Source organism: Alexandromys fortis, unplaced genomic scaffold, assembly GCF_014885135.2.
Source record: "Alexandromys fortis isolate MF-2015 unplaced genomic scaffold, M_Fortis_MF-2015_v1.1 scaffold_349, whole genome shotgun sequence".
Classification (NCBI taxonomy): Eukaryota; Metazoa; Chordata; class Mammalia; order Rodentia; family Cricetidae; genus Alexandromys; species Alexandromys fortis.
The window spans coordinates 35,470-59,499 of NW_026068216.1; the positions used below are offsets into that span (position 1 = coordinate 35,470).

At 47.3% G+C, this 24,030-nt stretch overlaps 1 protein-coding gene across 2 annotated transcripts in view; it reads right to left on the reverse strand.

The window, feature by feature from the left end:
• Ogfod3 (2-oxoglutarate and iron dependent oxygenase domain containing 3) overlaps positions 1-24,030 on the reverse strand; it is a 27,039-nt gene continuing 3,009 nt past the window's right edge. Inside the window, exons 3-9 of one of the 2 annotated variants that reach the window (XM_050130426.1) lie at positions 22,211-22,286; positions 21,229-21,271; positions 18,992-19,056; positions 18,176-18,232; positions 12,031-12,184; positions 5,737-5,860; positions 1-354 (exon numbers count right to left, since the gene is read on the reverse strand). In XM_050130426.1, the coding sequence (XP_049986383.1) occupies positions 218-354; positions 5,737-5,860; positions 12,031-12,184; positions 18,176-18,232; positions 18,992-19,056; positions 21,229-21,271; positions 22,211-22,286 (656 nt within the window). In that variant the 3' untranslated portion in view covers positions 1-217. Of the gene's footprint in view, positions 355-1,337; positions 1,376-5,736; positions 5,861-12,030; positions 12,185-18,175; positions 18,233-18,991; positions 19,057-21,228; positions 21,272-22,210; positions 22,287-24,030 lie in introns of those variants that run through there. The other variant, XM_050130427.1, reaches the window with a different exon arrangement.

Consider the following 24,030-nt stretch of genomic DNA (forward strand, 5'->3'; position numbering starts at 1 on the left):
TCAGATGAGAGGCTCCTTCCTCGATTTACTCACAGATGAGAAGATTCACACATCAACAAATCAAAGCTCAGGCTAACTCATAAGGCACTCTGTGCAGCAGCAGTGGGCTGAAATGGGAGGTGAGCAGGCACTCAACCTTCGTTGATGGGGCTGTGTCCCAGCACCAGGTGGCACAGACAGGCTTCTAGACATGGTCCTCGGGACCCAAGGCAGCTCGTCACGTGAGCACTGGATCCTCGATGCCGTGGTCAGGGTTGCAGGTGAAAGCAATGGTAATGGCGTAGCGGGTGCCCCAGAGGACCTTCTCCACCCGGTGCAGGTTCTCAGAGCCTGAGGTAAAGAAGGAGACTCGGCCTGGAGGGAGAGGAAAGAGGGGTGACCACTAGGCCACGCTTGCAGGATGAACACAACAGCACCGGACAAGGTGGTGACGCCCCGACCCTCAACTGCTGTTACAAAAGCCGAAGGACACAGAGAACTAAAGCAGCAGCCATATCAGCTCAGAACTTAACATCCAGGGAAAATAAAGTTTAAAAAATAATGAGAGGCGCCAGGTACAGTGTCTGTTCTGCATCCACGAGAACCTGGGCTCCTCCTCAGCACCACTGAGGGGAATAAAGAAAATTAGAACACTCTCAGGAACATTACTGCAGCCTCCTCGACACAGGTTGAAGGGAGATGCTCCCAGCTAGAAAACAGGATCCAGAAAAGGGTGGAAAATATTGGAAGGAGTGAGCAGGTGGGGCAGTGTGGAAGGAAACCCTACTGCTAATTCCCAAGAGAGGGAATAAATCATTTAAGGAGGAAAGGATAACTTAACAAGACACTATGGTGTTGGTTTATCATATAGCTGAGTAAAATATATGGAAATGAAAACACAGAAGTTACAGGAGCACTTGTAGGTGGAAGTGGGTCAGCAAAGCATCTTGGTATTTGCTTTAATTATTCCACAGATTCAATGTAACTCAGAACAAAATTTCTGCAGAAATTAGCAAGTAGACTCTAAAATTCATTTAGAAATGAAGCCAAAAAAAATTGGCAGCAAAAACAATTTTTAAAATGAGGACTGAGGGCTAATGCCACCTGTTTTCCAGATTAGGAAGCTACAGTGGTCGAGACTCTGTGTCGGTCACAGAGGGTCGTTTTGCTCGGTGGACAGAGCACAGCACCCACAGCCAGCAGCGTGTGGATGTGGTCTTTGGATCTGTGACAAAAGCCTCAAGGGTCACTTGATGGGTAAGATGTCTCTTCAACAAATGATGTTGAAACCGCTGGAAACCCATATATAATAAGTGAACACTGGCCCCTACCTCACACCATACACCAATATTATTTCAGCATGGATCAGAGCTTTAATATAAAAGCCATGAAGTCTCTACAAATAAACACAGAAAAAAAATCCTATTATCTTAAGGTGGTAAATATTTCTTAGGCATTAAACTATGAACACTAGAAAAAAAATCAGTAAGTTGGGCTGCTTGAGAACTTTGGCTTTGATCTCCTTCAAGAGATGAGGAAACAAAGCCAGGTGTGCAGCACACAACTGTAATCCCAGCCACTGGTAATAATGGTAGAGGGTCAAGTGTTCAAGACCAGCCTCATGAGACCGTCTCAAAACAAAGCAAAACAAAACAAAAAACAGACGGGGTGGGAAGAAGAGAGACAGCGAGACAGAGAAAGGTGTGAGCCAGGGAGACATGCGTGGGGAATGCATGGCTGCAGGCACACGGCCACAGCATCGCCCTTTCACAGGCGTGACTCCTCTCCCCTAACCGAAGCCTCTCCTGTGACCAGGTGACTTGGGGACAGCCAGAGGATATACAGAGGCTCAGCTTGCAGGATCCAACCCCGCCTCCACAGCTGCAGACCGCAGCTCACCGCCTAGTGAGGGCACACTGGTCAGTGTCACCTGACCTTCCTCACTGCTGGCAGACTCTCAAGACACCCCAGATGAAGGTGGTAACGCTGATACAAGCTAGTGCAGGCTTCAGGCTTCGTTTAATTTTAATGAACTCTGACAGCTCAACAGTCCATGCCTCTGAAATGACAGCTAAGTCTGAGGGGCCTCGGAGTCACAAAGGGTAGGACCCTTACAGTGGAATCAAAACGTCAGCCCCAGAGCAGAGACAAGGACAGACTGACAAGGACAACCAGCACGATGATGAACAGGGATACCCCAGTTCTCAGAATGGGATCCCTAGGAAGACTGCCTGATGGCCACCTACTTCCTTAAAGCGGGACTGAACATGGCGACTGAAAACCAAATCATAAAGTATTCCGAATGTCTCCTCATGTCCTCATAGTCCCTGCGTGACAGGTGACCAATCCCGAATGTCTCCTCATGTTCTCATAGTCCCTGTGTGACAGGTGACCAATCCCGAATGTCTCCTCATGTCCTCATAGTCCCTGAGTGACAGGTGACCAATCCCCAATGTCTCCTCATGTCCTCATAGTCCCTGAGTGACAGGTGACCAATCCCGAATGTCTCCTCATGTCCTCATAGTCCTTGAGTGACAGGTGACCAGAGCTTTGCTGGCTTTCAGTTCAGAGTGCTTGGGACCCCTAAAGGGTGACCTGGGGTTGCAGCACAGGGTGGGGACAAATTAACACTTGACTGACCACACCTCACCTACTTCAGAGAAAGGACTGATGGTAGCCTTTGCTGACCTGGGCTGGGGGCCCCACCACAGAGTCTAGGCAGCTGCATGATTTACAGTAGGGCCCGGGGCAGGCTAGAGAGTTCCATGGGTTGGGGGCATCAGCCATGCTCTCCTTACTAACATGCAATAGAACCCTGGTCACTAAGGCTCAGTGAGTCCCTGGCCAGAAGGCCCCTATGCGTGTGTCTCATGGACAGCCAGAGCTGGGATTGGAGGTGACTGGTAGGAACCTTGCCTGGCTCTCCAGGACTCTTCCCTTGAAGAGTTATATCTCATAATGAGTCTCATAATGAGCTTCGGTTGTGTGTGAATGGCTTCAATAGTTCTAAGTGCCAGGCTGGGCTGAGGCCAAAGCAGATACAAGGAAAGGAACAATGCACCCAGGGATGGCCATTGTCATGACTCTAGGAAGCTCATTATGAAACTAGATATTTGTTCTTCCTATAGTTTATGTTTTGACAAGGTTTCTAAAAGGCGGTGCTGGGTGTACACTCACAGGAGTGACCCTGGCAGTGTGCCTAATGCCGTACTTACCCTAGTCGGTGAAGCCAGAGGTTGGCACAGTCCATCAGCTTTTATCCCCATCTGGGAACAGGCTGGGTCTTGACCACCAGACAGCCCTAGACAGGGCCCGGGGGTCTCAAAACAGGTCCCTCCCTGTTCCCCTTCAGGAGACCTAAGTAGTAAAGAGTAATGTCTTGTGGTGGTTTGAATGAGTATGGGCTCATAGATTCAAATGCCTGGTCACCAGGAAGTGGCACTGTTTGAAAGGATTAGGAGATGTGGCCTTTTGGGAGTAGGTGTGGCCTTGTTGGAGGAAGTGTGTCACTGGGGGTGGGCTCCGAGGTTTCAAGAGCCCAAGCCAGGCCCAGTGCTCTCTCTTCCTGCTGCCTGAGGATCCAGATGTAGAACTCTCAGCTATTTTTCCAGCACCGTGTCTGCCTGTATGCCACCATGTTCCCTGCCGTGACAATGGACTACTTGCTGAAACTGTAAGCCAGCCCCAATTAAATGATTTCCTTTGTAAGAGTTGCTGTGGTCACGGTGTCTCTTCATAGTAACATACAGTCACTAGGACACGGTGTCTCTTCATAGTAACATACAGTGACTAGGATATGGTGTCTCTTCATAGTAACATACAGTGACTAGGACCTGTCCTCACAGCTATCAATCTCCAATCTGCAGGGTGACCATGGCAATGCCATACCCATCCTGTTCAGTCTCCGTGGTGCAGACTCCTGTACCATCTGAAGAACAGCACTGTCTCCTGGACACACCCTTCACTCAGTATGGGGCCTGGCCTGGTGTAGCCATTCTGTCCTCAGGCCAGCAATAGAGGCTCACACCACACTGCGGGAGTCCCTGAGCCCCAGCTGCCTCTAGGATATAGGTATGGCCTGCCCCATGCTCAGTGACAACCAAAAGGGAAAACAGTGACCTTTAATTTCCCATTCTGCCTTTTGGTTTAAAAGCCAGTGTCAAAGGCTGGAGAGATGGCACATCTGGTAAGAGCATAAATTATTCTTGCAGAGAGCAGAGAACCCAAGTTCAGTACCCAGCACCAAGGTCAGGCAGCTGACAACTGCCTGTTACTCTATTCAGAGAATCTGATGCCCTCTTCTGGCCTCTACAGGCACTGCATTCATGTGCACAAACCCACACTCATACACATAAACACAACTTTTTTTTTTTTTGGTTTTGAGAGACAGGGTTTCTCTGTAGCTTTGGAGACTGTCCTGGAACTAGCTCTTGTAGACCAAGCTGGCCTTGAACTCACAGAGATCTGCCCGCCTCCTGAGTGCTGGGATTAAAGGCTTGCGCTACCACCGCCCAGTTTCTACATCCTACTCAGTCCTAGGTTCAGTTCATACCTCCCCACTAGGACCTGGGCTCAGGCTCTCCAGGGGCATTGTCTGCTCCCTGGGGAGAACCATGTAGCATGGTGCTGGGGACTCTGGGTCTTCAGGCCACCAGGGAGATGAGCTCTGAGGCAGAACCCACAATGGTATGTAGCACACCATGTCTAACACTGCATTGAAACTGTCATTTAATCTTTCTTGTTTTCCTGTCTTTATTTTTTTATTTTTTGGATTTTTGAGACAGGGTTTCTCCGTAGCTTTTGATTCCTGTCCTGGAACTAGCTCTTATAGACCAGGCTGGCCTTGAACTCACAGAGATCCGCCTGCCTCTGCCTCCCGAGTGCTGGGATTAAAGGCGTGCGCCACCAACACCTGGCTCCTGTCTTTATTTTGAAGAGCTAGGGATTACAGGGCCTCATGCATAAGTACTCACCTCTGTGATGCTCCCCAGCCAGCATCACCTAATCTAAATTGTTAGGCCCTTCAAAAAAGGTATTAAGAAGTCAGGAGGCAGAGGCAGGCAGATCTCTTTGAGTTCCAGGCCAGCCTGGTCTACAAAGTGAGTTCCAGGACAGCCAGGACTGTTACATAGAGAAACCCTGTCTCAAAAAAATAATAAGAAAAAAAAAGGTATCGAGCATGCAACAGAGTCTGAGGAGATCCTGCACACCACTGTGATCCCCTAGGAGCCCAGCCCTGCCGGTCACACCAGCGTGATCCCCTAGAAGCCCAGCCCTGCCAGTCACACCAGCGTGATACCCTAGGAGCCCAGCCCTGCCAGTCACACCAGCGTGATCCCCTAGGAGCCCAGCCCTGCCGGTCACCCACAGTGATGCTGGACAGCTGAGTAATAAAGCTGGCCTCTTGGTGTTATGACTGGCAGGTAGACTTGGACAAACCCAGAACCAAACCCAAAAGATGTAGAGTAGTTGTTCTATAAACGTAGTATTGCCTAGAATGAAGCCCACCTCACCCACAATATGTGTATATGTGTATGTGTGTGTATGCATGTGTATATATATGTGTGTGTGTGTGTGTGTGCGTGTGTATGTGTATGCATGTGTGTATATATGTGTATGTGTGTGTAAATGTGTGTGCATGTGTATGTGTGTGTGTGTATGTATACGTGTGTGCTTATGAACATCTACAAATGTCCTAAAGCTGAGCTACAGACCTGTATCCCATACCCTAGGACAACCCACCAGCCTGTGTCCTACCAGCTCTGGGCTCCACTGTCTTGTTGGACCCTTCCTCCATGAACACAAAGCGCCCTCCGCCGAAGTCCTCTGAGTAATCCGATAGGTAGAGCAGTGAGGTGTAGTCAAAAGAGCCGTAGGTCACCTGCAGGGTGAAGCAGAATCGGTCAGACTTCTCGATTCTAATGGGGGAATGGGGCTCTTCTTAAAAAATTGCATTATTATTTATGTGTATGTGTCTGTGTCTGTGTATGCCATGTGTGTTAAGGTGTCCAAGGAGGCCAAAAGAGAGTATTGGATTCCCCTGGAGATCGAGTTATGAGCCGTTGTGAGTCATGCAATATGGATCCCCTCTACAGGATCAGCAAGCGCTCTTCACCTTTGAGCCGTCTCTCCAGCCCCAGAAATGAGGCTCTGGGCCCAGTTATGTTCCAGCAAAGGGGCATGAAGGGCGGGGAGCACAAAACAGAAGTTGGTGCAAACTGACTCCTACCCTGAGCATAGCAATGTGAAGTGTACTGTCTAGAAAAAACTATGTCAATTGTGATCAACTGTGGAGCCGTCCCAAACTTTATGTAAATTAAGATAACATGCTCACCTTGCTGTGTGGCCATCCCTAACTTCTCTCCTGGCCTCTCTATCTTCCCATACTGGACATCTGTCACACTGACCCCTAATTCCCAACCTGGTCCCTGGCACCCACCTGTCTACCTTCTCTTTGAAATTGTGGCATCTCGGGGAACCTTCTGAGAGACTCAGACAATTGTTAATGTGTGAGTAGCATGCTCCACTGGGTGCAGGAGCAAGTTTCCTGGAACACGCAGAGTACATGACATCACCCTGGGGACTTGGTGAGTGATGCGAGTCTTGAGGAGGAGATGGTAATGCTGACTGAGCAGGACCGTGGGCAGAGAGGAGCCTGTCCCATCATTCATTAGTGCTGGGCTCCAATTCAAGATTGGTGAGTTGAATTTCCGGAGGCCTTGTAGCTTTCTCCATAGAAGAAGGTGACACCAACCCCAGAATATGGAGGTTTGTACCCAAGACCCTCACAGGACCAGTGCTGACGGCAGGAAGAACTTCCCTTCTGTCCTATACAGTGCTACCGCACCACTGGACAGAGTCCCATCTGGAGCCAGTCAATCATGGGAAGAGCTGTACGCCTGGAATTCCTGTGCTGGTTTAGTACAACCGGTCACTTCCTCCCGCCCTACTGCTCCTGCATACACCCCTACACGAGTCCCCACCCCAGTTCTTACCCGGGTTTTGCTCTGGGGATACCCTAGAACAGAGCAACTGGATATAGAAAACCTTCAGCAGAAGCAATACTTAATAATGCATCAGAAAATTTGTTTTACAACAAAGCGACGTGAGCATGGAAAAGCACAAACTGGAAATATATTCAATGGGAAGCACAGAGGAAGCTGAGCATGGTGATCCACGCCTGTAATCACGGCTCTTGGGACGCTGCCTCCAACAAAACACAATAAACACACACAGAAAGGAGGGTTTGGGAGAAGGTCTGGGGGGTGATAACACTTGCTATGCCACTGAATAAAACATGACACAGTTATAAGGAGAATAGTCCTTACTTTTAAATATAACAGATGAAAATGCGAATATTAACCCACAAGTGGCTGCTGCTAGTAAGAAGGGTGCTGGAAAGCACGGTGGTTAATAGACACTTCTGGGCCACTGAGACGGCTCAGTGGGTAGCAGAGCTTCAGGGCAAGCCTGGGGCCTGGGCTCCAGCCTCTGAGCCCATGAAAACGTGGAAGAAAATCAATCTCACAAAGTTGTCCTCTGACCTCCATGCATATGTCCACACACATATGCCATGTACGTGTACACACACAAGGACACACAATAATGATAATAAATATTTTAAAACACTATTTAAAGGATGTTTCAGAATCTGAATATCTAGTTTCATTAGAAACAACATAAAGGATAGGATGACCCAGTGGGTGAAGTTTGAATTCAATCCCTGGAACTTGTATAAGGGTAAAAGGAAAGAGCCAATGATATAGGATTCCCCTCTGCATGCTTTGAATATGTTTTATAATCACTGGTTAATAAAGAAGCTGCTTCTGCCTACGGTAGGGCAGGATATAGCCAGACTGGAAGAGATACAGAGAGAGAGAGTAGGCGGAGTCAGAGAGACACAATGTAGCTGCTGAAGGAGACAGACACCAGAACCTTATCTGGTAAGCCACAGCCTCGTGGCAATACACAGATTAATAGAAATGGGGTAATTCAAGATATAAGAGCTAGCTAGAAATAAGCCTGAGTCATTGGCCCAACAGTATTGTAATTAATACAGTGTCTGTGTGACTCTTTTGGGTCTGAGTGGCCGAGAAACAAAAGAGCAGTCTCCAGTTACAAACCAACTCTCCAAAGTTTTCTTCTGAATTCTGCAGGTTCACCACGGTAAACCAAGCCCAGTAATAATAAATTAAATTACATTTTAAGGAAAGACAGCACTGCAGGTGTAGAATTGTGGCTGGCAGGGTTCTGTGGATGGAACCACTAACTTCGAGATCAAGTTTGCCATCAATTGCTTATCAGAAAAGGAAAAAAAAACTTTAAAAAGTATGATTCTCTAGAAATGACAAAACATGGTATTTCATGCATTTGTTTTTTTTATATATATAAAAGTATTTGGAGATGTCAGGTGGTGGTAGCACACTCCTTTCATCTCAGCCCTCAGGAGGCAAAGGTAGGTGAACCTCTGAGTTCGAGGTCAGAGAACTGGTCCACAAAGCAAGTTCCAGACTACACAGAGAAATCCTGTCTTGAAAAACAAACAGCAACATAAAACAACAACAACAACAAAAGAAGATGATTGGAGAAGGGATCCTAAATCTGGCCATGGCTGTTGTGCTGATTTGCCCAATATTCTCATCTTCTTATATTCTTTACACTTTTGATACATTGGATACATTATATTCTTTACACTTTTGAACCTTGTAGGATACATTGCTATTCAAACAGCCAAACTTAAAATGAGGCACACTGACTAGAAGTCATGTGACCGTGGTGCACAGCAGAACGCTGTGGCAGTCACTCAAATTTCCAACTCGTTCTGTTCCACTGAAGCATTTTCCCCCAGTACAGTGAGTGTCTCGCTATGTGGCTCTGACTGTCCTGGAACCCACTGTGTACCAGGCTGGCCAAAACAAACATCTAATTAGAAACACAAGCCTCAGATGCTACTCTGGTTCCCAGACAGACAGAACTTAGTCATGGGCCACGGGGATCTTGGAAAACTTTAAGACAGTGCAGTAACCACAATCCACCAGGCAGAGACAGAAACTTCACAGCCCAACAGAAACTGAGGGGAGCCAGGCATGCTGGTGCTAGCCTGCGATTTCGCTCCAGAGGTGGAGGAAGCACCATTGAGAAGCAAGTTTAAGGCTAGCCTGGACTACACAAAGATGCAATCTCAAAACAAGCAGAATTCTTCAATCTGAAAGCCACAGTGCACTAGATCTCACCTGATGGGAGCAGGTTTGTATAGGCCTGGGGCAGAGGAATAGAGTACACCTGGAGGGCAGAGAACTAGGGAAGTGGAGTCTTGGGGGATGTACCTAAAGTTCTGGGATTCTCTCATCACATTCCATGAAAAGAAAAGAAAGGTTAGTGCAGAAAAACCTACCTAAAGAAATAATGGCCACAAACTCTCCAGTGCAGTAACTATAAGCTCACACTCTACCATGAGCAGTAACCAAGCACCAGGAAAACCATTTTAAAGCTTTGGAAAGCGTTGAAAACTGTACATAGAGGGTCCGAGAGGCGCTCAGTGGGTAAGTAAGTGTGCCTGCTGCTCTTGCTAAGGACCTGAGTCTAGCTTCTAGCCGCACTCACACAGGGCAACCTACAGCTTCGAGTAACAATACCCCCAGGGGATCTGAAGTCATAACCATCTGTAACTCCCATTCCAGGGGATCTAATGCCCTTTCCTGACCTTCATGGGCAGCAGGCATGTATGTGATACACATACACACATGTGTATACATACATATACATACATACATATACAAAACACTCATACACATAAACAACAATAACAACAACAAAACCCCACAAAAACAAAAAAAATGCACATAGAGAAACATCATTGAGAGATGGGGATATAGCTGGTTGGGACAGAACTTTCCTAGAATGCTTTAGGTCCTGGACTCCATCCAAGCACCAAAAAATAAAATAAGAAAAATAAGAAAGGGCTGGAGAGATGGCTCAGTGGTTAAGAGCATTGCCTGCTCTTCCAAAGGTCCTGAGTTCAATTCCCGGCAACCACATGGTGGCTCAACAACCATCTGTAATGAGGTCTGGTGCCCTCTTCTGGCCTGCAGACATACACACAGACAGAATATTGTATACATAATAAATAAATAAATAAATAAATAAATAAATAAATAAATAAATAAAATATTTAAAAAAAAAAGAAAAGAAAAGAAAAATAAGAAAAAGTTGGCCAGGTGTGGCGATGCAGGTCTTTAATTCCAGCACTTGGGGGGGCAGAGGCAGGAATATCTCTGTGGGTTCAGAATGGTCTACAGAGTGAGTTTCAAGCTAACCAATGGGAAGAGAGAGAGAGAGAGAGAGAGAGAGAGAGAGAGAAGCTGAGCAGTGGTGGCGCAGGTCTTTAATCCCAGCACTCAGGAGGCAGAGACAGGCGGATCTCTGTGAGTTTGAAGCCAGTCTGGTCTACAAAGTTTCAGGACAGTTAGAACTGTTACACAAAGAAACCCTGTCTCAAAACAAAACAAAACAAAAAGAGGAGAAAAAGATTGTATACAGGTTTTCTTAGGCTGGTTATGGTTGGTTCAGGAACTGGATGAGCAAACTGCAGGTGGGAAAGTTGCAACTGTATCAGAGAGGGTCACAGGTAGAGAAGGTCCTGTTGGACAGAGACGGTCACAGGTAGAGAAGGTCCTGTTGGACAGAGACGGTCACAGGTAGAGAAGGTCCTGTTGGACAGAGAGGGTCACAGGTAGAGACGGTCGTGTTGGACAGAGACGTAAGCAGGAGCACAGTAGTCACAGCTATGCCCAGGCTGGAAGAACACACCAGGAGAGGTATTACTCTAGCAGCTAAGCTCTAAAAGGACAGACTTCACTGCAGGATCGGAAGTCTCCTCACTTTGTCAGCTCTATGCTGTTGCCTGGGAGCTATACTCACTCAAGGGCCCCTCAGTCCATATTTCATGAAATAAGAAGTATGTCCAAGCTCCTGCAAGAGGCACACCAGTGGCCCCTCGTGTAGATGTGATTTGGGGAGAAAGGATGAGGTCTTGGAAAGCTCTGGGCTCTGACCATTGCTGCTGGGCCTACACAAGGCACTGTGACAGAACTCCAGAGTTTCCTCAGAGACCTACGCCAGGTATGACAGCCATTTCTGAGTAGCTACTTGGAGGAGCCTCAGAACACACTGCAGACGGCAGATGCTACAAGGAGTGTCCAGTGTCCTGTATTGCAGGCAAGCATCTGCCACAAGTGACGTCAGAGAGAACACTCACAAATGAATATCTAGTTAATAAAGTTATGGGCCACAAATATGTGATGTGTGATGTGCACAAAATCTCAATCACATTAGAACACTTTCCAGCCTGCTGAATGATTCGATTAGCAAATCTGGAGTAGGAGAGAAGAATAATGCGACTCCAAGGGCCAGCTGCAAGCACTAAGTCACCACCACCCTCCCACGCCATCCTCAATTCCCCACTGCCTGCGTCCTGAGTTTAAGGACAGAATCAAGTGATTGATCAGCCCTGCTGGCACTGTGAGAACAGGAGCCTAGGGAAGAACACAAGGCCAATACCTCCTGAGCAAGGCTCCAAAGCCTGCTCTCTGTGCTGCTTCTGTGCCCATCAGTCACCATAACAATGGTCATCCCCTAACAGGAATAGGAATGTCCAGGAATGAGCAGCAGGCCCTCAAAGATGGGCAGGCCAGTGAGGGACAAAGGGAGAAAAAAAGGAAGAAAAAAAAAACTGGGATGGAAGGAAGACGTCCTGTGGGAATATAGAGACCTGGGCCAGAGCAGTAACAAAAGGGGCCCTCTGCTCACACGGTCCAATCAGAAAGGTTGTACATGAATTTGCCGACACGTATAGAACAAGGACGCAGCAAGGCCCATGCTGCTCCCCAGCAGCCACACACCAGCTGTCCTAGCCCTCAACACCCACCTAACTTAGACTGCACCCTAGAAGCCCGGAAGGAGAGGTCTGAAAGCGTGCACGTCGATGTTGCGGAGCAGTGCCTAGAGTTCTAGTCACAGAGAAGAGAAGGGATCCGCTTCCCAAATGCTCACCTTGTCCACGTGGGCATGCCAATACTCATCGTGAGCTGTCTGAGCCTCCGTGCTATTTATCCGGGAGAAGAATGTGGGCTTTGTCAGATACAAGGAGGATGCACGGATGCCAAAAGCTTTGGCAATGGTGAGCTGGACCTTCTGCCGCACATCCCTGCATGGGACACAACGGATCAGTCATTTTAAATGTTTTATGGAGTGAAACCGATTGGGATATTCTTTTCACTTTTCCTCCCAATTGCAAATCTTCACTTAACTCCTGAACCACACAGAATATAGCAGACCTTTGGATAAAATCAATATTTAGTGTTTTCTACTTTTAATTCTCTTGTATATTATCTACAAGTAGCAACGTCTATAGGGAGCATTCCTGAGGCTGACAAAGACCTTCATGCTTGCTGTGGCGGTAGTCACCGTGATTGTCACCCAGAAACACAGTTTCCTGTCCCACTGTGCCGGCTGTCCAGGAGTTCACAGTTGTCCAGGTTCTATGTATGGCATAGAAAGTGCTCTCCCTGCTCTCTGTGGTAAGAAGGTCTGTGTCCACGATGCTCAAGAAGAACATATTACTCAACTTTGTTTTCCTGTCACATTAGGTATTTTTGTAGTTGTTGTTGTTTTGAAGGGGTTGGTTTTGTGGTGGTTGTTTCTGTTTTCTTTTTGGATTTTTGAGAGAGTTTCGCTGTGCAGCCCTGGCCATCCTAGAACTCACTCTGTAGACCAGGCTGGCCTCAAACCCAGAGATCTGCCTGCTGCTGCCCCCTGAGTGCTGGGGTAAAGACGTGCGCCACCACTCAGCGTTATTATTTTTTGTGTCTTATAAACTGCAGAACTTACAATGTCAACATATCACAGACACTTCCTATTTAAGTCAGTGTGTGCACACTAGGAATAAACAAAGAACAAAATAAACCAATGAGGGCTAGGAATGCAACTGGCCAGCTGGACACAGTCATGGGCTATGGCCCAAGTCTTGAGAGTATCACAGAGTGAGCTATGGGCAGAGCGCAACCCTTGAAAGTTGCTGCAAAGCTCCTGATGGCTCCATTCCACTTGCAACAGTAGACTTAAAGAATGATACACGGGGCTGGAGAGATGGCTCAGTGGTTAAGAGCATTGCGTGCTCTTCCAAAGGACCCGAGTTCGATTCCCAGCAACCACATGGTGGCTCACAACCATGTGCAATGAGGTCTGGTGTCCTCTTCTAGCCTGCAGGCATATATGCAAACAGAATGTTATATCCATAATAAATAAATATAAAAAAAAGAATGATACATGGCCGGGCAGTGGGGGCATACACCTTTAATCCCAGCACTCAGGAGGCAGAGGCAGGCAGATCTCCGTGAGTATGAGTTCGAAGCCAACCTGGTCTACAAGAGCTAGTTCTAGGACAGGCTTCAAAGCTACAGAGAAACCCTGTCTCCAAAGACAAAAACAAACAAACAAAAAGAAGGATACATGTATTCTGCATTAAGTGATAACTTGCTGTTGCCACTGCCAGGTGTGCAGAGTTAGTCCAGGCCCTCACCTGCTCTCTGAACCAGAACCTAAGCTTTGTTCAGTAACTGTTTCCCTGGGGTAATGAAGGTGAATACAAGCTATGCTGCCAGGCAACATGGCTGGTGATGAAATGATATTGATCATGAGAGATGGATGGGCAGAGGGCTACAAAGGGCAGCAGGAGCTTGGTGCTCTGGCAGCATGTGCAGTGTCTTGACTGGTTCAACACACACATGCTCATACATGGTTACGGGTAAAGCCTGGAATTCTGAAAAAGATCAGAGTGCGGTACCAGTGCCCTTTTTGGTGATGTCATGCTGCGGTTAGAGAGCATTAGTAACAGGACTAACTAAATAGATCGTGTATATAATCTCCCTGAACTATTTCCTATGCTGTAAGACATTCTTTTAAAAATAATCTTATTTATTTTTATCTCATGTGTACCAGTGTTTTTGCCTGCATGTATATCTGTGTGAGGGTGTCGAATCCTCTGGAACTAGAGTTACAGACAGTTGTGAGTTGTCATATGGATTCTGAGAATTGAACTTGGGTCCTGCTGTGAAACAATCTTTGTACACTGTAAATATGGGTTTTTTGTTGTTGTTGTTGTTTTGATTTTCGAGACAGAGTTTCTCTGCAGCTTTTGGTTCCTGTCCTGGAACTAGCTCTTGTAGACCAGGCTGGCCTCGAACTCACAGAGATCTGCCTGCCTCTGCCTCCCGAGTGCTGGGATTAAAGGCGTGCGCCACCACCACCCGGCAATATGTATTATTCTTATTGGGTAATAAAGATCTGACTGGCCTACAGCTGGGGAGGAGAGATTGGGCAGGAGAACCAGACTAGAAAAATTCTAGGAAGAAGCAGGGCAGAGTCAGAGGAGTCTCATCAGGACACACAAAGGGAACAAGATATGCTGAAGGACAGGTAAAGCCTCAAGCTACATGGCAATACATAGATTAATAGATATGAGTTGATTTAAGTTGTAAGAGCAAGTGAGTAATAAGCCTGAGCTACCAGCCGAGCATTTATAATTAATATTGAGTCTCCATGTCAGTTATTTGGGAACTGGCAGGCAGGAAAGAAAAGTCCACCTACAGGGACCTCTGGAAGAGCAACCAGTTCTCTTAATCGCTAAGTCAACTCTCCAGTCCCCTGTAATACACACTTTAATAACCTTCAAAAGCTTTCATTTAAAAAAATTCCCTAGATAGGTGTAGGGCCCACAGGTCTACCCCTCCTCCCAGGATTCATACTGAGGATAGCTTGCAGTTTCTGGAAAAACATCTTGTTTGTTCCTGTGCTCGCTCTGCCCACCCTGGTGGTTAGCTACAGGGGAGTTGTTTGCTCTGTCTTGAGCTGGTAATTTCCCACCTGCCTGGGGCATTTTCACTGTGCAGCAGTTAGGTATATAAGGCTTTCTCTAAGCTTGGATAAATGGCATTCTGCGTTCTGTCTTCACGAAAGACCCACGTCTCTTGTGTTCTTTAATCTCCAGACCTTTGCCCGACTCGTGAACTGTCCCATAGTGCAGGCGCTACAGGCGGAGGCCCACATTGAAATGGGGAAGTAGGAACCCCTGAGAGATGGCCCTTGGAAGACTGGCCAGCAGGTGAGATATTGATGGTGAGTGTTAATTGAAGATGGGTGCTGGTAATTTTGTTCAAGTATTGACTGACCAATTGAAGTTCTTTTAACGAAGCAAGGCACTGCTATTAAAACTAAGACACCACAAGAGTTCGTTAAGACAGTTTTATAGTTTAGTCCCACAAGCTGGGGACTTTAATATTCCTGATTGGGAGCAGGTAAAGGCTGATCTCCAAAAAGCTAAAGCTAAAGAGCAAGGACCAGAAGAATTCCCCATAGCAACTTTTTCACTATGGTGCCTAGTCAGAGATGCTCTTCTCAGTGATGATATAAAAGTAAAAGAGCAATTAGAGAATTTGGTCAAAACCTTTGAGGAGATTCAGGATGAAGAATCTGTGAACTCTATTAAGAGCTTTGAGGAGGAAAAGTTAAAAGTACTAAAAGGATACAGAAGAGGAAGAAGAGACTTTAGAAAGGGAGATTGTAGCGTTAAAAAAGAGGTTGGAAGAAGAAGGAAGCAGACAGGGATGTCTCCAAGAGACCCCTGCAGCAGAATCCATTCCTTGACACTTCAAATCCTTCTGCTGCTACCTCCATTGCTGCTACCCCTACTGACTCAGAGGTGGAAATCCGAGAAATCCAAGATACACTAAATAATCTAAGTAGAGAGGGGCAAATTTATCCTGTCATGGGGATTATTGATCCGCAAGGACAGCGGATCAGGCAGCATAACCCTCTGGTCTTTAAGGACATTAAGCAACTACAAGAAGCAGTTATGGCCCATGGGACTCATGCCCCCTTCACTGTGGCTTTAATGGAACCCTTTGTGGAACTCAACCTTACGCCCAGGGCATCAGATGGGCACTGGCAAAGAATCCCCCGTTTCTGATGCCGGTGGAACTGGATAGCCTTGTGTGGCCCTGTGTTATCTATCCGTTTCGGCCCAGGTAAACCTGCTGTGCCTTTGGATACCACCCAAAACAACATCACGGGGATTTGGATTCTAACTGGAGTCCTGTGTTTCAGAAAATTAAAAACCTCAGGAGCCTGCCTAACGATTTCAGTTCCATTGCTGCAAGCGGTTGCCTCGCACTCAGCAATGCTCCTGTTGCTGATTTTGGTCCTAATGCTACCAGTGTCTCCGTGGTAGGTCTCAGGGAATCCTATTTAGCAAAAAATTGTACTTTCCAGGCGGGGGTTTGTGTCATGCCCCTTTCTTTTTTGTTGTTTGATCATCCTGCTAATATTTCTGGAAGTTTAAGCTGTCCTGAGGTTTGTCAACTGAGGAATTGCTGGGGTGGTCCGAGTGCCGGGGATTGTTCCTCTACCTGTCAACACATCCCATGATGATCAGCCCATCCTGCATCGAGCAAGAAGAGATTTTGGCGTCACAGCAGCCTTAGTGGCGGCCACGGCTATTGGAGTCACCATTAGTCCGTTGCTACTGCTAGCATGGTGGACACCTTATCGGGGCAGGCTGCAAATGCCTTGGCCACTCAAAATGATATTAATAGCCATATTCACAAAGGAACACTCTGGGAAGCTCACACGCTATCCTATTCCCCTTCATTTCATTACAAACTTAACAGACACAGGGAAAATGCTTAATGCTGCTATTCACAGACCCTGGAGGGCACAATTTCTTAATCTTATGCACAAATTGGCTCATGAGATTATTCTAGTTAATAATACCAGGGTTCCCCCCACCAGCGCTGAGACCTTACTTAAGGGGCTCCAACTTGCGGGCAGACTCATTAAGGATTGAGCAGGCACAGCCTCCTGGGTGTGCTTATGTGTGCTGGGAGCCTTCATCATCTTCATGTTTTTACGGCACCAGAGCCAGAGGCAAGCTCAGGTCAATTTCGCCACTCGGCAAATCCTCTTGCTATTGCCCCGGAGGATCCTTCAGTGTCAATCTAGCTGAACATGATGGAGGGTGACTAGTGAGCCAATGACGGGAAAGGTCTTTGGGGGGCTGCCCCAACCTAAGACAGGAAATGTGTTTTGACCTGGATGCTTTCCCAAGATGGGTAAGGGGTGTTGCCTGACATCCAATGCCACCCATGACAGGCCTAGTCATGTGATTTATAAAAAGGGGGACCTGTAGGGCCAACAGGTCTACCCCTCCTCCCAGGGTTCATACTGAGGATAGCTTGCAGTTTCTGGAAAAACATCTTGTTTGTTCCTGTGCTCGCTCTGCCCACCCTGGTGGTTAGCTACAGGGGAGTTGTTTGCTCTGTCTTGAGCTGGTAATTTCCCACCTGCCTGGGGCATTTTCACTGTGCAGCAGTTAGGTATATAAGGCTTTCTCTAAGCTTGGATAAATGGCATTCTGCATTCTGTCTTCACGAAAGACCCACGTCTCTTGCGTTCTTTAATCTCCAGCCCCTTGCCTGAATCACGAACTGTCCCATAGCGCAAGTTGCCTCTGGGTAAGGACAGAGCAAGAATCATGTGGCAGGTGCTGGACTGAGACCAACAGCAAGACGTGTCTGCTATAGAACCAAGAAGGCTTAGAAGGTATTAGTGAGCTGTCCATCTACCCAGAGACAAGCTGAGCTTTGTCTACATCCACAGGTCTCGATCCCTCACACAGGAGCCATTGCCCTGGCCTGATGTGACAGGACACCAGAGAGCCAATCTCAGCCCACTGGAGTGATATTTCATTTGTATTTTAATAAATAAAGCTTGCCTGAAGATCAGAGAGTAAAACAGCCCCACCGGTCTGTCTTACAGACCAGGGAGTGGTGACACACACCTTTAATCCCAGAAGCCATACTAGTTTGCCACAGAAACACTGTGGTGCACGCCTTTAATCCCAGCACTAGAGGGGAATATAAGACAGGAGGAGTCAGCTCTCACACAGTCTCATTCTGAGATTCCTGGAGGCAGGATCGCCATTTCAGACTGAGGCAGAGGTAAGAGCCTGTGGCTGGCTGTTTTGTTTTTCTGGCCTTCAGATTGAACCCCAATTTCTGCCTCTGGGTTTTTATTAATTGTGTTACAGCTCACTTTGCATCTCTGGGCCCACTCATCCCTTCTCACACTTCATCTTCCTTACCTATATAACTGGAAGTCCTCCTCAGAGAAGATATTTTGTACTTTATCCCCAAAGTATCTGTGAAATAATAAATAACATTAGCAGATATAGCATGTTAATAATACTTTCCTTGCCTTAAAAACAAACAAACAAACAAACAAACAAAAACCCAGGGTCTCACTCTGTAGCTCAGGCTGATCTTCAACTTGGGGTAACCCTCCTGCTTCAGATGTCGGGAATAAACTACCACACCCAGTTTTCTTGTTTCCTTCAATCAGACTTTCATAACTAATCAGCAAGTCTCCAAAAGCAGGGCTGTCACAGCACAAGAGTTACTCCCTTTCTATAGTAACCACAGTTTTATGGAGAAGGATTGAGAGGAAGGACGGAGAGGAAGGACGGAGAGGGAGGACGGAGAGGGAGGACGGAGAGGGAGGACGGAGAGGGGAGAGGGAGGACGGAGAGGGGAGAGGGAGGACGGAGAGCAAGGACGGAGAGCAAGGACGGAGAGCAAGGACGGAGAGCAAGGACGGGGAGGAAGGACGGGGAGGAAGGATCGGGCTATCACAGCATGGGAGTTATTCTCTTTCTACAGTAACCACGGTGTTAAGGAGAAGGATGGGGATAGAAAGTGAGAAGGATGGAGAGGAAGAAAGGAAAATTGAGGGAGAAAGGGAAGTCGGCAGAAAGGAAGAAAGGAAGGGGATGGTGACAGTGAGGCCAAGAACTCTCCTAGGCCTCTCCGTAGCCCTTGAAGAACTCTCGGCTTCCTGAGACCCATGCAGCCACCAGGCGCCCACCTGCTCCCTACTTCTGGCACTTCCTCCAGCCTCTCACCTGTACAGGTTCACAAAATGTTTCCCAACAGACAGGGCCCCAGAGTGCAAGTCCAGGATAGATGCCTGAAAAAGACGTGTGTGTGCGTGTGTAAAACAAGTGATGGTCACTTTAACAGCCAAAGTTGAGCCCAGTTACCACAATCCACCATATAAACACCCTACCTCTGGCTTCTTAAAAACCTTGCCTTGTGCACTGTCTGCCTGGACAAAGATGTCTCTCTCTGCTGTCCAAAAGGGAAACCACATTTTTCCCGAACACTTTCAGAAACAGTCCCCGGACACACTTCCTAGACACATCTGGGAATGCTCACGGTGAGTCCCTGCCCACCCTATCGACTACTGCTTTCCTTCCCTCCACTAGGTCTGTCAAGGTAAAAATTACCACCTGACTGTCCACGTGTGAAGTGGGCAGTGTGACTGGTTTCTGCACACGTGTGCACTTTTGCATGGACACGAACTACGCCCATCTGTGAATCCTCTCTGCTCTCTGCCAGCCCATCCCGGACACCTGAGGCTCCACTTTCTGTAGGAGTCTAGCCGTGTCCTATTGAGGTGGAGGAATGGCAAACAGACCCTGTGATAGGCTTCTCTCCTTTAGCGTAACTCACGCTATTTATCCCAGCTCAGCACTGAGGCTGTCGCTCCACAAGGATGTGTCAAACCTGCTGGTCTATCCCTGTGATGCCTTGGATTTTTCTGTGCACTCTGGCCACATGCATGTGGGCATGTTCTGGGGGCTCCCAGTAAAACACTTTATATGGAACTACATTGCTAACTTTTAAGGACCGGCTAAAATGTTTTCTGACCCTCACCGCCCACCTCTGAGTCTTTTCCTATATCCCAGGAAGAAAGCATAGACTATTTTACCCCATGCATGCAGTAGTAACAGACACCAGGCCCCTTCCCTTACTCTCACAATTACTTAGCTAAGGTGTGGACACAATGTGGGCTTACTCAGTATTTACTGAACTTAACGGTATCAGGGAACGCTGAAAGAGTAGGAGAGAGGTCATTCTGACAGTCTTTTAGCAAATAATCTCCCTGAACCAAACTGAACAACATAAAAGGGATTCTACTTTCAGAACTCTAAAGAAAGAGCCATGGGTAAAGTCGGGCAATCACAGAAATACTTTGAAATTGGAGCAAAGTCTGACAGCCAACCTTCCCAAAGGCATGGCCTCTTCAGACTTGATTTGGGCCAACTACAGACTGCAGCACAAAGCAGTTGTCAAGATACACAGGGAGAGGAACTCATCCTCAGGTATTTCCTCACACCAAGTAGAGACCAAGTAAGAATCCACACCACTACCAAGGTCCCAGTGGCCACCATCTAGCTGACCATTTACAGATGTGCGGCTATCTCAGTTCATTCCTATGGCTGTACCAACATTTACAGACATGTAGCTAGCCCAGTTCATTCCTATGGCTGCACCAACACAAAGTGAGGACTTCCAGCTGTACAAGTTCATTCTCCCACCCCTGAGGCCAGAAGTCTAGAATCAACATGGGTTGGAGGCACTCCTTGGTTTGTGGCCTAAGCTCTAGGGCATGGTCCTTCCTTGTCCTCCAGCATCTGTGGCCCCTGGCTTTCTTTGGTTTGTGGCCACATCAGCCCGCTTCCCACCTCCACGCACCCACATATAGGCTTTCTCCTTTCTTTGGCTGTCTCTTATACAGACACCTTGTCCTTGGACTTGGGGCCCCTGAGAGGGACTTTCCCTCAATTACAACTACAAAACCCCCATTTCCAAGTTATATCCCAGGTTCCCCGTGGACACACCAACCTGTTCACTGTGTGATCTCCCATTGTGAAAAGGACAGCAGGCTGCTGCAGGAGGACCCATCTAAGCATCATAAGGGGCTTGGCCTTTCCCAGTAGCCACCTGGCCACCAGGCTTCTGACCTCCCCCTTTCCCACCCCTCCCCATCCTCCCTGTCCCTACCCAGAGTGTCTAAAATGCCAATGCTTAAGCCAGGCAGCCTATGACAGCCTGAAGAGATGGCCATGTGTGACTTAACACATATACTCTTCCCAGAGGGATATATTTTGTGCCCACCAGGCAGAAGGAACCCCAGCCACTATCTGAGAAACACTATGGACAGATCAGCCCATGTCTGAGGTGGGGAACAGAGAGGACCCTGTGCAGCCAACACTTTTTCCTTCCCTTCCAAAGAGAGAAAACTTAAAATGTATCCAAAAAAAAAAAAATGGGAACAGGAATCATGGCAACTCACCCCTCCATCTGATCCACCTAGGGAGAGTCCCTTCTCTGCTATTCTGTGGGGGAGAAAACTTTAAATCAGAATTTAGTTGACAGCATTGTCCATAAGGTATCTAGGCAAAACATCAATCAGTATAATAGTGCCTTGTTTATAGACTCTGCATGTTTAACATTTATGACACAAACAAACTCAAAACTGTAACTTTCTAAGCTGATGATACATCATCCTCTCGCTACTGACACACGGCCTGCTTAAAAACCACTGGCCTAATTCCTCACCATAGAAGGTACCATTTAGTTTGTCTGTGACCTGACAGCTCCCAGGTCAATGGAGATTTGGAAGTCACAGCTCAGACTGTAAAAGAACCACACCAGCCCAGAGAGGCCAACCCTCCTGAAGAGCATCTTTGACAAGGCCACCCAGTAAGGCTCTTGGTAAAGCACTGTAATCCTCAAGTATGGCAGAGATACAGGATGAGGGTGGGGAGAAGGAAAGAGAGGACAGGCTCCTTGTTGGGCATTGTAGCAGGATCAGCATGAGGAATGAGGATGGAGGAGGAAGGGACTCAAGGTCCAAATGAAGGGTTGCATGTCGAATCTGACAGCTGGTCAGGAAACCAAATCTTTCTTCTTAAGATCTTGTTTTTAAAATCCCCACAAGGAAAACTCCAGCACCAGCTGCTTCTTAGATAGCATTCATGAACCACAGAGGGATGAAATGCTATCCAGTGGTTATCAGCTGAGCTGGAGGAGGCCTTGTCTTCACAGAAGAGTGAGCTTCGTGGAGGGGAGGCTCCATCAGCAGAAACATTGCAAAGGCCACAGCACTTCCTCCAAGGAAGGAGGAAATAGGAAGCCTGCCCTTTGACCCCAAAAACCCTCAGGGATGATCCACAGAACCATGAGACTCTCGACTCTGTTGCTGCTCGGGCTCACTCCCCACTTACTGCTATACCCATGTATGCCCTGGGCAAAGTGCAGAGATGCATGAGTACCTGCGAATCTGCTCCGCCTCCTCCCTGGTGATTACCATGTCAGTGACACCTCTGCCACACTTCCTGGGGGTGCAGCCTGGAGGACGAGAATCAAGGAGAAATGCTGACTACCAAAGCCGCTGTCCCAAGATCACGGCTGAGCTGGCAAGGCCCTCTGTTGTGACTAGGGAGAAAGTTTGGCTAATACACCTAATTAAAAGTTAACTTCAGATAAACAGTGGTAACTTTTCACCAGAACTGTGCCCTGTGCAGTCTTAGAGCTCACATCTCCTTCCCACCAGCTGTCCTGGGTTTCTCACAGACCCACAATGGATAGGCTGATCCCAGCACCAGTCGCTGCCCCCAAACCCTGGGAAGACAAGGAAACCTCCAAACATTGCATTGACATTTTTGTTTTGCTTTGTCTTGTTTGTTAGAAACATGGTCTTGCTATGTAGTTCATGCTGCCTCAAATTTAAGAACTTTCTGCCTCAGCCTCCTGAGTTCTGAGATTACAGGCCTATACTAGCACACTAACAGTTTGGCAACATTCCTTATCTTGTTTGCTGGTTTGAGCACTCTTAAATACCCCCTGGAAAGTTCTGGCACAGCCCAAGCTGAACCTGCCATTCTGGTCACTATGCTTCTCCAGGACCACAGCACCCGCCTGCCACATTCATCTCTGTATCTCCTTCCACCTCGGGGTCATGCAGACACTGAGAGGAAGGAAGTTAGAAGCAGCTTAGATGGGGCGAGTGTGATGGGGTTCGTGGCCGTGGGGAGATGGACAGGATGGAGTGAGCTCTGTAAAGTTCTTACTGATGAGATGGGACTGTAAACTGAGGGGGTCCTCCTGCAAAATATGCTAACTCTGGATGGGAAGCTGCCATTCATTTATTGTGTGTGTATGTGTGTGTGTATGTATGCACCCGTGTGCATGCGTGTGTGTGCATGTGTGTGTTATAAATTAAGATGTTTGAATGAAAGTCCTAGGACAGAGCATCCAACACAACAGAAGCATGCTTATTTTACTGACTGCTGAAGGAGAAAGTCAAGCACCCTTCCTCCTTGGCCACCCAGTCCACAGAGCACTCCAGGGCCATCTCCCATGCCACTGTGTGCTGAGTTCTTGTGTATCACGACAGTGCCCCCTAGTGGAAGAACATAGATTCTTTCCTTCATTCAAGTCCAAAACATTGAATAAAAAATAAACCATTCTGTTGTGGAATATCAGTTTAAGATGTGTTACATTTGTTTATGCTGTGGAATATTTATTTAAAGATGCAAAGATGTGTTCCATTCTTTTATGTTGCATTTGTTTAGCTCTGTAAAGCTGTGCTACTTTGCCTGCCTAAAACACCTGATTGTTCTAATAAAGAGCTGAATGGTCAATAGTGAGGCAGGAGAAGGAGAAGGGCTGGCAGGCAGAGAAAACAAATAAGAAAAGAAAGGAAGAGGAGAGAGCAAGAAAAGGGGAAGGAGAAGACGCCGCCAGGGGTCAGTCATCCAGCTATAGCCCTGACTCTGTGGCTCCTTCTCTATTTCCCCAGCCACAGAGTAAGAAGAAAGCAAGGTATATAAAATAGAGAAAGGTAAAAGCCCAGGGGCATAATGTAGAAGAGAAATGGTTAAGTTAAGAAAAGCTAACTAGAAATAAGCCAAATTAAGGCCAGGCATTCATAAGTAAGAACGAGTCTCCATGTATTTATTTGGGAGATGGGTGGTGGGCCCCCAAAGAGCAAAGAGAAAAAAACCAAATAGACAACTACAACATTCTTATGGTTTGTTTAGAGCCAGGTCCTGCTGCAGAACAATCCTTCCATACACTGCAAATTGCACTG